We start from the raw sequence: 15,557 nt of genomic DNA, 5'->3' as shown, positions 1-15,557 counted from the left end.
ATATATGAGCACCCTAACGGTATGAGCCAGTCACACCTATACAAATCCATAACCTGCATCAATCCCATGATGGATTACTGCGTACACTGCAGAAAATAACATCACAAACATACTTATCAACTGGATATTTAAAAAAGTAGACCTGGTCATCTTACCTCTCTGATCTTGTCTCGTTTCTCTTTGACGTCAGGCTCGGGTGGTTCTCCGTCACTGACACCCACCACTTTTGGCATCGGGACAGGTGGCAAAGGTTTAGGCCCTTGATCCTTCTTTTTCAGGTCCTCCATCACTTTGTTTTTTTCTGTCTGGATCTCAGCCTTCAGCTCCTCACGTGACTTCCTTAGCTTCTCCTTTGCCTCCTGCAGCGCTCGCTCGTGGTCTGCCCGTATCTTGTCCCGCAGGCTCGCCTCCTCCTCCCTGTAGGAGGCAAGGAAACAGGCAGGGGGTGAGATTTGTTTTTATTCTTTGCTCTTTCTTTGCATCCCTATTAGCTCCATGGAGTGGATGCTGGTCCTCCAAGGGTGCACATACAAAGGGTTATTTTAACCAAGGCTGACACAAAACCGCAAAACACATTAGGAGAAGAAAGGTGTGCAGAGGGATTTGTATTCGAAACTAATTAAAGATGAAGTTTTGAGAGCAAACACAGATCCTTTGGGAAACGGTTATCCCACTGTAACGGAGATAAAAACTAAGAAAAGTTATCACAGCTACAAATTTAAGTAGGTAGAAAAGCGGTGAGCCTCCCGGAACTGGTGCATTACTTTTGGCAATGAGATGAATTTCATATCATCGTCACCTAACACATTATGGAGGTAATTTCATTACCTTTGAACAGTGAAGATATAAGTGATTTTCTGTCTGCTGTTTTGTGTTAAGATTTTAAGTCTTTGTTTCCACTGCTGAGCCATGAACCTTCAACTTGACACAATTCTTCCACCACCTGCTTCCCTGTGCTGCACTCGAGGATTGGGTGCATAATATTTTCGTAATCAGAACTAATGAATGAATATAATTAGTTTTTATGTAAATGTTTATAGATGTGTGATTAAAGCTTAAAGAAATAAAGAATAAACTACAAGGGACCCTCGGTGAGTGCATACCTCCACCAAGCTAACATTTAGTTTATACTTCCCTGAGTCATGCTCAACACATCCAATAAATGTCATGAAAAATGGTTCAGCACTATTTGAGTAATCCTGATGAATGACAAATGGACAGAGGTAATCAAGCTTCACCATGCACTACGTTTAATCAACCACCACTGAGGCCTGGTATAAAGGACAACCCTCATTGAGAGGCTTGGACCCTGCAGCAACGGCAGGTGAGGTTGCGACCCAGCCCTGTCCGGCCCAATCTCTCTCCCCAGTCCAGCCTTTAACTGTCCCTTCAATATAGACAAACTGCCCAAAAAACATCTATTTAATAAAAACAAAAACAGCACAGGGGCAAACAAAGTCATTGAATTTGGACAAGCCAACCACTTTAACAGCAACATTTAAATTAACAGCAAAAGACCAAAAACAAGGGGTCAGACACAATTCTGCATACAGAGAAGGCTCGTCTGTAATTTGCATCTCTTAAGTGAAACCTTACCCTCCCACCCCACAACACCTGTGTTACATCAGTTCCGTGAAACAGGAGAGGTGTAGAGGAGCACAATGAGGAGGAGAGCCAGAATGAGATGGAAACCTCATCTGTGGTTTCACTTGTTGGTACAAAGCCCCAGGGTGTTGATTCAGCTCAACCCTGCTTGGATGTGGGTCAGTAATGAAAAACACACATAGTAGGGTGCTGAGGCAAAGGTGACAGCAGGACAGTGACGTTTCACTGTTCTGAGAAGAATTTTATCTTTGAATCTTTAGTGGTAAACAAATTTAAAATACAGCATCAGAGCCAAATTATTCACAATTACAGCTGAGCTCCAGGTTGACGCATTCAACGTCTGTTACATAAAGAACAAGATGCAGGATGGCAAATCCTTTCTATTCCAGTTGGACATTACGCTGCATATTAGAAATCAATGTATAGGTCATACCCTGTGTGTACATTATCTTTAGTTGCGGGTGCAGTGTGGGAGGAAGGAAGAGAATTTAAACATGGTTTTATTCCTGCAGTTGATGATTTGAAATAATAATTTTTGTCAAAGCAGCAAACTGGATTTTTCTGCTTTCTTTAGGCATCAAATACATTTTAAATCAATATGAAGTCAATTGGAATAATGTTGATGTTTTCATATTCATGTTGCACTAGGCTAAATCACAATGATATGAACTGAATGAGGAAGGAAATTCTTTTTAAAAAAAGGGTCACACACAAAAGGTTAATAACAGCATTAGAACGTGCTAGATGTGAGCCGCAGAATTCAACACCTATGAAAAATCTCCTGAGTGAAAATATGTGAGTTTTCAATGACCTTCCATGTGATAAACACAGGAAATGTGGGAGGAACTGATGACCTGCTGCGATCTGTGTGGACTCAGCTGCAAGCCTCCACAGTCCTACAACATCTCTGGGAAGATGAAAATGTTACCAGTCTTTGAAGCTTTCATTCCAGCGTGTTTAGAACAGGTTCTACTCAAACAAACATGATTCTCCTCCTATTCTTTGGCTGAAAAACAACTGGAGTGTCAGGAGAGCACATACCTCCACAAAAGACCTCCTCAAAGCTGCACCAAATTATACACTCTCATAGATTATCAGTCCCCTAAATATAACTGGTAATATAACTAGATACAAAGCTCAGTGTTTTCGTTACAGCACATCAACACCGGTGTCGGCCCTCATTGACAAAAGCTCTTGATTCTCATCGTCTTTCCAACTTGACATGTTTGCCGGCGTCTTCTTAGTGTATGGCTCCTCTTTTTTTTAATTTTTATACAGAGATCATTGCATTCGTCGCATGTTAGAAACGTCTTCAACATGGCCTCTCACACATGGGCTAGCAGGAAACGCTACACAAAATGTTCAGAGCAACTGACTCAGACATTTGCGTTCTCATTTACAGCCCCTCCAGACTTAAGTGGATGTCTGTAAGCAGCTTATGTGTGATCAGCACCTATGAACAACCCATCCTGACCATGAATACTCTTCAGGTTCAGTTGGGGCTCCAGCCTGTCCCAGCATGCACTGGGTGACAAAGGTAACCCAAGGCCATTTCAACAGTGTGTTGCAGTGTGTGAGGAAGAAGAAATGTGCGTGCAAGACGCAAAAGAGTCAAGACAGAATAAGAAAATAAAAAATTGTGTAAGAAAGCTTTCAAATTCGACTGTGACTCAAACCAATAGACGGTGAAGACAATCATACTAATTATCCTTCGCACAACACAATGTGAATCTATTTTACAATTCTATCATGACGCTGAATGTGGGACCAACAGAGACAAAAATAAACAGCTTCATGGTTATGCAACATTGCTCTGGAAACAACTCATAAATATTCATGTTGTAACTCTGTGCGTCTCACTTTAATCTATAGAAAACATTTTGCCACACTAAGATGGCAATTGCTGTGTGTATTTGTTCTAGGTAATGCATGCATCTGTACAAGTGTTTAAATTGTGCTACATTTACATGTTTATATGTAGTAGGCAAGTGTGTATTGTTTTTTTCTACAGTATGCGGTACAGCTAGCGTGAGTGTGTGTGTGTGTTACACGTTGCACTGTGTGACGTATGCATGCATGCATTCAGTATTTGTGTCTTCTATATCAAGCTCTGTGGTGAGGTTTTTATGTTCTTGCAATGTGTGTCTGTGTGTTTGTCTACACCCAGAGGGGGGTCACCCCTCCTCCAAGTGCCATCCTCTGTGCCTCTGTAAATGAGTGTGCCCTCAGCAACATGCATTTAAATGTGATATTTATACGGTGCTGCTGTTGGGTGACTGTGTAATGTCTGAGTGTTCACATGCAGCAGTGTGAGATGCCTGCGAGCGAGACAAAAAAAATGAGAAAGTTATCCTGACACCATCATGTCTAATGGACACTGACTCTAGTCCATATATGTTCATACAGAAAAATACTGTCACAAACAAAAACGGTTTCAGACAGCTATGCACATTTCAAATATAAACCCTGCACACCAGCGATTAAGGCGAAAATTCATTCTAACACACACACGCGCATTAGCATTCTACGACCTCTTCTCTCCCTCCTTGTACATGCCCTTTCTCCGTCCCTCCTCCATCTTTTATCTTGTGTCGTTCTTTTCTCTCCCTCCGAGCCATTATCAGACTCACTCTAGCATTACCGTTGATTCCCTTCGTGTCTGATATGTCAAACACGCAATTAAGAGCACATCAACAGCTGCCTGACTCAATTACCTTGACAATGACTAAGCGCGGGCCAAATCTATTGTGCTCCCAGGTGACAGCGCTGAGCCTCCCCCTTCCTTTAGAATACTATCAATAATAATTGATATTAAACCAACTTGTCCCTCACACTCCAGTGTGATAGAAACACGCAGAGCCCCACCTCCCTGATTTGCTGCTTTAAGTCACGTTGGTCTGCAAGTAATAATTTCCACATTTTATCAACTCTCATACACTCCAGTCACTGGCATTTCCTCTTTCCTCAGAGTTGTCATGAAATCTGCTGCTCAGCAAAGGCCGAACCTTTCTATGGGAACTGGAGAGAAGTAGCAGCTGTCGCCTGCCTGGTGGAGTATCTAAGAGAGAGCCGAGGATACGTAAGCTTCTGGGTAAAGCAGCACAGGCTAGATGCCATGTAACCATGGTAACAAATAGGGACATACAACAATGCGGCACACACACACACACTCACAAACAAAGAGGTCATAGACAACAAGTCAAGTCTTTATTGACCATAATTTACTAATTTATGCAAGGAAGCTAAGACCAATGGGTTTTTACAGTTCCGTGTATGAATGTAAAAGTGCTACTCCAAGCCGATGCAGAGTTGGAACTTCTACAGTATTTTTGCAAATCATTTTAACAAGACCACGCCCTATATGGATTTTTGGGTCTGATGCCATTATTGATGTTGAGGAGTAAAAAATTTCTGATACGGATTTAAAAGGCTGAGAGGTGCTCTGCATACTAATCTCAGGAGATACACATGACACAAACTGAATGTTGAAGTTGAAGAAAAATCAACAAATTTAAAATCTATGTACTGATCTGATATCATGCCTTTAAAGATTATCTGTTTAGAAAGATAAAGTGTAATGTTCTAATTCTGCTACCATAGTAGACACAGCGTAATGGTTTAAGTCAGGGCAGTAGTCATAATTGTCATAAAAACACATCTATCTCTCCCCCCCCCCCCCCCCCCCGCCCCCACAAATGTTTAAATATGGTAAAATTGTCCCCCCAAAGAAAACTGAAATTGTAAACTGGCCGATGAATAATAATAAGAAGAAATTACCGATTTGGATCCTGCTTATTGATTACGGTTTTATTGATTCCCCATTTCTATTCCAAAATGTAAAAGAAAAAGAAAAAAAAAGGGCTTGAATGTTTAGCTAACAAAAATATCTTTATTGGACCTGATCGATGCACAGTAGCTGTGCTTTATGTTACACCAGGGCAGTAGTAGTAACGCCTTGTGGTAGACAGGCAACATTACAAAAGAAACCACAACTTATCTCACAGCCTTATCAGACATGCTCCATGTCTTTAGCCCAAGTGTGTTAATATGTAGTAACTGAGATAGAGGCAATGTTGAAACTTTTTGCCTTGAAAATACTGGTGTATAAATAAAACCAAACAAGAAAAAGTCGTATTTGTGAATTAGTAGAATTTTATTTTTAACTGTCACTGTAAACTAATTTTACATCAATAATTGTAAGATCAGTGATGAATATTAATCTCTAATATCCTATATCCAATAACAACACAGTGTAAATCATTTGTGGATAATAACATTTTGAGCTACTTGTTGTATGTCTCATTTATAGGAAACCTATACTGACATAATTCATACATGATGACATGTATGAATTATGTCAGCTTTCTCTTGAATGTCAGCAGAAACGGTGTGTTGCTGCTGTTGCAGCTCTCTCTCCCTTGCTCTACTGGAGGTGCTAGCGAGGTGCTACTGGCGCTAGCTGAAGATGACACACTCGGGCTCAGAGACCGTAGGACACTATATGCTGTACTGTCTTTCAGATCGACACCGTGTTGCCTTAAATGTTTGGTGAGCTTCCCGCATTCATTGCACTTTGCCTTGTCGACGTTGTCTTTTATAAAGTGAAGCCACACTTCTGCCGTTTATCGCGGCTTATCTTAGTCATCTTAGGCCAAACATGCTAGATCGTGTCTAAACAAATGGACAGGCTGTTGCGTGGTGCGTTACGTAGTTACGTAGGTAGGTCCTGGCAGATACATACGGCATCCTTGCAGTTTAGGAACCGATAGGCAGCACCAAAATTCTATTTTCTTTACGGGTACCCGGTACTTGGCATTTTGGATTCTGTTCTAATTTGCAACAGAGTTTCGGTTCCCAACCCTAGTTGCTTGTGGTTTTGCTTTTCTGTTTTCGAGCATACACAGACATCCAAACACAACAGCTCCAGCTGCTGCTCGTCGGGATCATGGAAGTTGAGACACCATGTGGTGCACCAGTCGTATAAGCAGCAACTATCTCACGCAGCGACCTACAGTCCTTTGCATAAGTTAAAATATTAATGTTGTTGTTTTTATCAAGGATTTAAGTGAGTGCGTCATGTCAACGAGAAAGAGTGCTGGTGATATTAGGGCATTTTTTGGGCCTCTAAAACCAAGAAAAGTGAGTGGAGAACAGTGTGTAAATGAGTAACAGCAAGCTGATTACTAGTGCACGAGATGTCAGTATTTCTTGATGTAACTTTAATTATCATTGGTCAGTAGTTTGCTAACAAGACAATACACTATTATATCTCCCATTAAAGCCCCCCAACCCTACAAACATGTCCCATTTAGTTAACTGTCAAGCAGATATTAAAGACTCAATGAGAAATAATTTCCTTCAATTGAAATCTGAAATTCTCATTATTGGCCCAGATTACTTACATTCCCAAATTCCCAGTCATCTCTGGGTCCTCGATCCAACAATGTTAGGTCTGTTGCCAACCTTGGTGGCATATTTGATACCAGCCTACACTCTCATGTAAACAAGCTTGTTCAGACATGTTCTTACCATCTCAGGAATATATACAGGATCACATCGATCTTCAGTTTTAAAGACACTGACATCATCATACATGCTTTTATTTCTTCACGCCGTGATTATTGTAAGGGTGTTTTAACATGTCTTTAGCAAAAAGCACTCAATAGGCTCCAAATTGTACAGATCGCTGCTGCTCGGCTTTTAACTAAATCCAGGAGAAGAGAGCATGTCACTCCTATTTTAGCTTCCCTTCACTGGTTGTCTGTCTGTTTTAGGATTGATTTTAAGATTTTATTGATTACTTTTATGGCACTGCATGGCCTGGCCCCTAAATGCATGTTAGAATGATTAATCCCTCATGAGCCTCTGCGCAGCCTGAGGTCCTCAGGCAGGAACCTGCTGGTTGTTCCTGAGTCAAGGATGAGGACAAGGTGTGACCCTGTGTTTGCTGTCAGAGCTCCTCGACTCTGGAACGACCTTCCTGAGGAGCCCAAGTGTGGTAAATTACAGTGGGTTTGTTATTGCATCGTCTCTTCTTCTTACTATTCACTCTCTTCTCTAACATCCTATAGCTCTTTGCTATTAACTACATCTTTTCATATCTGGCCACCGTCCTCCTTTCTCTTTTTGCCAATTATTTGTCTCAAAAAACCTTCCTCCCACTTGCCAAGAGTTGTTTGTATTCAGTGATCAGATACTCTCCTGTTGTGGCTGCTCATCAGCCTGAAGACTGTCTGAGCAGTTTAGAAAAAAGTTTAATCGTCATCAAACCCTAAACAATACTGAGCTTAATCACTTAATCACCATTAATACACTACTGTATAGTACCTAATCTAAATGATCTATAATCTCTTTAAATCTACAGATTTACATCCATGTGAATTTACCTCTAATTGATCAAAGATGTCCTCCTTTTTTACCGTTTCTATGTCATCTTTGCTGTTTTTATAACCCCATAAACGCACAACTAAAACCTTTGACCAATGAAGGATCTGGACACATGGACCTTAAATAGTTAGAAATAGGAAGCTGAGCAAACATTATCGTCTGATTCTGTGTCTACAATAGTGTTGCAGAAACACACATTTTAAGGTGATAATGCTTCACTTTGTGTTTTTACTGGTTTTAATTACACAGTATATATTTTTGGAGAGGTGGACACCTCCTTACCAACAACATTGAAGTGATACAATGATGGAAAACAGTTGTTTGACAATGAAGAAAACTCAAGTGAAGGATTTGGACAAAAATAATTGTAAAAATGTATTGGGCAATATTGCAAGCTGGCAAGTTACCATCTTTAATATAAATTTAACAAATCAAAAAAAGAAAAGGCCTGAAAATTGTTTGATGATTCAAATTGAACAGCAGACGCAGCAGAATGTTCAGTGTGTACAGTTCTCTGATGTGTACAAACACGTACATAATCCATGCAGCTTTCTCGCTCTATGTTTCAGGTGTACACCTGAGCCCTGAGAGCCCTCAGGCTTTACTCATGTTAACATCCAGCCCCTCTGACCTACTTCATGGCTGGGTGAATAATGCCTTAATAAAAATCATGAGAGTCAACACCCCTGCAGCTAGCACATGCAATCCATGGAAGAAATAAACACTAAACCTGTTTGGTTGCTTTTCGTCTATATAATATTTGATGAGAGATGAAAGAAATTTCGATTACCAACTCTTAACACAGAATCAGCCATTTTTGCCCAGTCAGAAGTAGGGATGCACCGATCTGCTTTTTTCACCTCCGATACCGATACCGATATCTGAGGTTTAGTATTGGCCGATACCGATCCGATACTTATTAAACAGTCGGATTCCCCTGGTCCGCACCAGTTCTGAGTCGCCGCCGCTGCCGACCGCCGTACCCGGTCCCCTCCGACGGCCCGCCTTCCGCACCAGCGACGACTCTGGACGCTGGGGGCCCCTCCGGCGGACACCACCCCGCGGTCCCAAGAAAATGAGAAAAAGCCCCCCGCACCAGCGACGCCGTGAGGCGCCACCGGACTCCCCCCAGTGTGCTGTTAAACTCATAAGTGACACGGGGGAGCTGATCCTTTCGCTCGCTGCATTTTGTAAACACGGCGTGTTGCTTGCGTATGACGTCACTCACAGCGCACAGCATAGAATTACACTGAATAGATCCGCCGATATGGATCGACCTATTGTTACCGATACCCGATCTAGAAATGTCTTCAATATCGGTACCGATACCGATACAAATATCGGATCGGTGCATCCCTAGTCAGAAGCATTGACCAACAAATATGTTTTAGAGATGTCGCAATTAACCAATTTTACGATTTACCTTGAAACCGTGATATCTTGGTCTGACAATAATCGTGGCACCAAATTTCATATCGTGACATCCCTAGTCGTCTCTACCCTGTGTAAACTGCCTTGAGATAATGTATGTTATGAATGGGTGCTATACTAATACATTTATTTAATATCGGCCAACGGATACTGATTCAACCAGAAAAAATTAATATCATTTGATTTTTGTCGTTCAGGCTCTCTCCTCCCAAACCTGTTAACAGACTTATAAATGGAATAATATCAAGCCACAGTTGTTGCACTCAACTCTTTTATTCCCACTGACTCATTCATTTTTACTAGAATCGTGCAGCCATTCCTTCTGGATCCAAACTGCCTTCCAGGGTTTACCAAGAGTCATGCCACAGAAAGAAAAGAAAAAAAAAAAATCACCCTATGAACAGAGTTCCCATCCCCAGGCCAACCATAAATCCACCAGCTGGTGTGTTAGAGCTCTTGTACAGGAAGCATTCATTATCAGGCCCGTATGGCTCTGTTACAGCTTTTGTGGTTGTGCTGATTGTGGACAAGGGAGGCCGGAATTTGCCCATGAATTCAGAAAGGTTTAGTTGAAATTCATGATTTGGGAACCTTAGGGCCAATTCTTAATTTGGCGGTGGGCAATCTCACTTTGATCCCATTGATTCAACTGACAGGGAGCCATTGTGGAGCCGAGCTGCAGCTCCAGTGTTTGGCAGGGATGGGATTTGGTGAGAGGCGTTGTAGTTAACCATGGTCACATCGACCCAGAAGACGGACAGTCTCTCTCTTGCTCTCTTTCCTTCAGTTTCTTTCTCATTCTTTATTTTGTCTTCGTCTTGTCGTTTCTCCTTGTTCATCTGTCACTGAAACCTCCTTCTGCAGCACTCATGGTAACAGAATCAAACAAGTAACTCTTTCTCTTTTCTTTGGCTTTTCAGAGGTCCTGTCACCACTGCTGCACTCCAGAGTCGTTAAATGAAAGGCAGGATACAACACTCCTAATAGGCACTACTGATTTGTTACACTCACATACTCACTTGTTTACTTAAAATCAATTTGTAGTGTCCAAATCTATAACAAATACTTACACGAGTGTACCATTTCCAGAACTACTCCGTTCATCCAGCATTCTGCTCCACCTAGCTCCATTCTTTGCTTCTTTCCTTGAAGGTCAAGCTAAAATTGTGCAATTTCAATCTCTAGAGCTACAGTGAGAACAATGGATTCTCCAAAAATTACAATTTGGATTTATTCCACTATTTACATAAGAGGTTTTCCAGTATAAATCTCGACTCTTGACTAACCTACTCGTGCATTTTCCTTCCTCTACCATGGCAGAACCCAAGCTTCAATATAAATTTAAACAGGAGTACTAACTGGAGCAGCTCATCACATCTTGTGCTAACCCTGTTATTTCTTGGAAAATCTTCAGCTGCCCTCAGGATTCTGGCTACATCTTCCGCCACTGCGTCTTTGAGTGCAAATTTCAGCAAATTACAGACAAAAAAATCTCCTCTTATCAGATACCTGAAAGGCGTTATTACTGCAATTAATCATATGGGATGGGACTTGTCACCCTGGTAACCAATAAAAAGTATTGAATTAAACAAACATTTGCGGTGGACAAATGCCCTAACAATGAATCAGTCTTTATACTTGTCCACTCCCAAGGGCCCAGCCTTGAAAAACCAGTGTTACAAAATGTCTTTCATATTTTATAGTTACCAATTTCATTCAGATGCTTTAACTAAAGTGTTTCATAGCAATAGATTTCATAAAAGCGATAACATACTGCATGCATGATCTGTTGCACAAGTACGACTGCTGGGCGAATGAAGATTTCAATAAAGATCAAGCAAAGTCATTCATTATTACTATAATACAAAGTCCAGTTAAGCTAGTACTATTATTATTTATAAAAAGCTGAACCAACCGATGTATTTTCTTCAATAAAAGCCACTACTGCCATAGCTACTGCAGTTTTTGCATGACCTCCTAAAAGTCATGGAATCCCACTGTTTTCTAAAGTGCATCTTCTGTATGATAGGATTTCTGACACATCTCATCATTCAATGCTGTAAATACCAAACAACTGGCAGCACCTATATCAGATTCTCCTGTCAACACATAATTAAAAGCCTTGACAGACGCAGGAGCTTTAAAAAGAATGAAACCACAACTTGCCAAAGGATGGTCAGGGCAAATTATGAGCCCGACCGATTTATCAGTTGGTCGGTAAAGATCAGCTGGTGCAACCCTTTCACAGACTTCTCACTATCTGTGTTTATGCCAACATGAAAACCTTTACAGGAGTAAGCTTTAGAAAAGATTTGCATTTATGTTAAAATTTTACATTAAAGTTCTATTTTCTTAATTCAAGTTCTATTTGTGTTTTGTTTTTTATAGTAATAAATTCATGGTAAAACTGTAAAATACCCGTATGACAAAGAAATTACAACATTTTAGGAATCAGAGCTTTTTTTTCTTGATATTTACGTCAACTAATAGTTTTGCATCTGCCTCTAAAATCCGTATCAGTGGACCTTTAAAAAAGATATAGAGTTATCATAAAACGTTCATTATTAAGTCTTGATGTGGGGGGGTTCTGCACATCTATTTTATTTTTAGAACAATCGAAAATGCTATTAAACCCCTTTCTCATGATGGGATTTTGTTATGAAACTAACCTTTAATATTATGAATAATGCTACTACAACATGCCCTCAGATTCTAAGATTATATTCTCCAGCACAGCAGTATTTTTAACATTTATGCATTGTGTGCATACTTTTCAGCATCTTGTTTCCTGTATTAACAAGGCTTTAGATTATTTTCAGAAACGTGTATCATTTATAAATTGAAAGACGTCTGACGTCATCCTTGGTGAATGGAAAATTAACCCGACCTTGTGACTAACCACGGATAATGAATTGTGTCATAACTCACACAGCAACACAGAGCTCTGAGAGAATAAACTTATAGCGATGTCATGATGCAGAAATGACATTCTTCTGCTTACACCTTGCTCTGATGCGTTACTTCATACTGCAAATACAGTACAGTATCGAAATACAAGATTTCAACATTTCTTTTGACATCGATTGTAGATAAGGTTCTTTTCTCTTCTCCAGGTTTTGATTGATCGACTGAGGTATTGTTGCCCCATTGACTAATGACCTGCTTTTGGCACCTACACTAACATAGAGGAAAAAAAACATGGGTTCGGTGCATGTCCACAACAAAAATGTAACATTTAACTAAAACACAATAGGAATCATTGCAGCTTATAGTTAGTAAATGGGTTAAAGCTCTATATTTTAGCAGCATGATTTTAAATACCCAGCAACATATCTACTGACACAAGCTGACGTTTGTTGGTCAACCCGCATGATAAATATCAGAATCTGGTTCTGTGCGGTCATTAATTAAAGTCAACAGCGATATTTTTTCCAAACACAATTGGTCCTCCAAACGATGGTTGGCCACTTGCCAAAATGACTGGTGAGCTCATTTGGATTCTGCTCTAGCAGCATAAACATCTTCCTTTTTACACTTGGGCTCTCTCAATCATACTCTCATGGAGAAGATTATTCTTCCAGTTCTGTTGGGCTGTTGTATTTGTGCACCGTGGTAGAGCAAAAACATCCAATTTCCTCCACAAACGCAGTGTCGCTGAAGAAGGTTGAGTCTCTTGTTCATGCAAAGCTGGGGCCTGTGTGAGGTTTAGGACTGTGTGATGTTCTGCGTGTGTGGTTTCTTGCTCCAAAAGTATATAATCGTGGTTAATAAGGATATTGTGTGTTATCCTGTTTACAATCAAACAAACCAACCAACAGACAGATGGACACGAGTGAAAACCTGACCTCCCTGTCGATGGTAATAACCCAACAACAAAGTTTCATTGTAAACTGAGTATCTGTAGGTTTTGGATTGTTGGTTATGCAAAAAAAGAAATCTAAAGATGTCATCCAAGTCTCTGTGAAGCTGCAACTAGCACATCTTATATCAATTATAGGGTTTCAGCTACGTCCATGTTGCAGTGGCAGCCCGCCTGTTAAATATTGTGAAAATGTCACTAATAGATAAATTATACTGGTTTTTATTTTTGATGATGAACTGATCACACACTAACACACACACACACAAAACACACACACCTCTTAAGCCAATCTTAGAGGCTGCAGCTGTTTCCTGCAGAGACAACAACATGGTGATCACATAAAAAAGATGGAGACAAAACCAGAGAGATGAAGACCGGATATGAAACGCACACACATACACACACACTTCAAATCTCATTTTGAAAAAAGCAGTGGTGTTAATGAGGAGATTAAGTCTGATGGAACTTCGCTCCTCATTCTGCAGCCTGTTCACTTTGATACCAACTGTATCAGATGAGATCTCCCGACAGACAAATTAATTAGGTAGAGTATTCACAAAATTACTATGAGCAGTGATCTAAGGGATGAATTTTATATTTTGTATTCTGCTTGTGTTGATATCTGTTCTGTAACCAGTTATAATAGCCAAAGTAATAAGGACCGGTAAAACAAGAAGAAGACATCAGTAGACGTGTTTTTTTTCTATATTACTTCTTTTACTCATGGGGCCTGATCCTTCATCCGGCACAAACAGTTTGTTGCATGTTAGGTCTAAAAACATCCATGGTTACCTAAGTATGACCAAATTAAACCATTTTGAACTAACTAGCGATTTTTTGCCATTAAACTAAGTAAAGTGGATTTTGAAACGCACATGTTGTTAGATCTCGTATATTCATCAATGGCCTTGGAATTGCATTCAATGCTGTAAATGTTAAACATGTATTACTCCATATACATGATAATAAACGAGTGTAATCACTAATGTAGAAAATTATCTTTAACCAGTAAGAATGACTTGCTCTTAACATGAAATAGTTATCCACACTTTGCAATTTAAGTGGACAATGTGTTTGTTTAGAAGGTCAAATCTGAAATTACACAATTGTTGTATAATTATAATGTTTGATTACCAACAAGTTCATTAGTTTTAATAAGGGATTTTGTTAAAAATTCTGTCTTTTCAAAAATTTTTAATGAAATCAGCAAACTGGATCCTATTCCCAAACTCCTGCAGTGAACACGACTTTTCAAAAATACCACAAAAAAACCACTAGAATGAAAAAAAAACGAATTCATGCCAAGTCCTTGTTCGAGCTGCATATTTAGAGAACTGTGCCAGCCACTTAGGCAACGACCAGCCATCATTTTGTGGATCTTTGCTCTTTAAAAATTCAATCTGGCTAGTACAACAGCAAAAAACAGGCAATATATTTCCTGATTTAACAGCACAGGGGGATATATACATTGTATCTTTATTTCCTATAATGGAGTAAAAGAAAACCTTGCTCTGCATTTGGTAAAATCAAAGTTTGCCCTTGAAAAACTAAAAAAAATTACATCATAAAACCCAAAATATCAAAAAGCACCACTTCACTACCTGATTTACATAATTGTTAAGTTTCATGATAAAGTGTCTTTAATTTCTTCTACAGAAACTAAATGATCACGATTGGATGTATGGACAGACAGATCACTTTATCCCCTGCATTATATGTCCGGGGTATCAAATAAACAGCAATCGTGGAGACGGGAAAAAGCTAAAGTGATGTTATCCCTTAAAGAACCATTTAGATTCACATAAATCCAACCTCACGCTTGATACATTCAGCCTCGTTGACCTATAGATGTAAAATTCAAAACAGTTTTGACGGATGTGTGAAAAGCCCTTTTAATGTTGGTCACTTCTCCTTTCACTCTTAACAAAAGAGGCCGAAATGAAACACCTTTATCCATTTTGAATGTACAAACCAGAATGGATTGTGTCATGTAACCGAGTCACCAACTGCAAAGCCTAAGTATTCTTTCTGGGCTGAGCTTGCTTGACAGTGTGTGTGTGTCTGTGTGTGTGTGTTTGTGTGTGAGATGGGAAGCGCTGCACGTACAACCACCTTTATAAGCTCTGAGGTTCTTGCATACACCAGACCAAAACACTTGCACCAACCCAGATCTACTTTGAGGCTGACAGGGGAAATGAACCGTGAAGACACAGAAATTATATCTAAGATCAGACTAACTATGATAAATAAGTGCACTTTGATGTTAGCCCGG

General features: G+C 39.9%; 1 protein-coding gene across 1 annotated transcript in view; it reads right to left on the bottom strand.

The window, feature by feature from the left end:
• The window catches only part of man1a2 (mannosidase, alpha, class 1A, member 2), a 117,066-nt gene that overhangs the window by 93,003 nt on the left and 8,506 nt on the right, over positions 1 to 15,557 (bottom strand). The window contains exon 3 of the mRNA XM_061088913.1: positions 156 to 417. Coding sequence (XP_060944896.1) covers positions 156 to 417 — 262 coding nt within the window. The remainder of the gene's footprint in view (positions 1 to 155; positions 418 to 15,557) is intronic.

The sequence above is a fragment of the Limanda limanda genome, chromosome 16, assembly GCF_963576545.1.
Source record: "Limanda limanda chromosome 16, fLimLim1.1, whole genome shotgun sequence".
In the NCBI taxonomy this organism is placed as follows: domain Eukaryota; kingdom Metazoa; phylum Chordata; class Actinopteri; order Pleuronectiformes; family Pleuronectidae; genus Limanda; species Limanda limanda.
The sequence above is the reverse complement of the archived record's forward strand: the minus strand, read 5'-3'. Positions and strand labels throughout refer to the sequence as shown.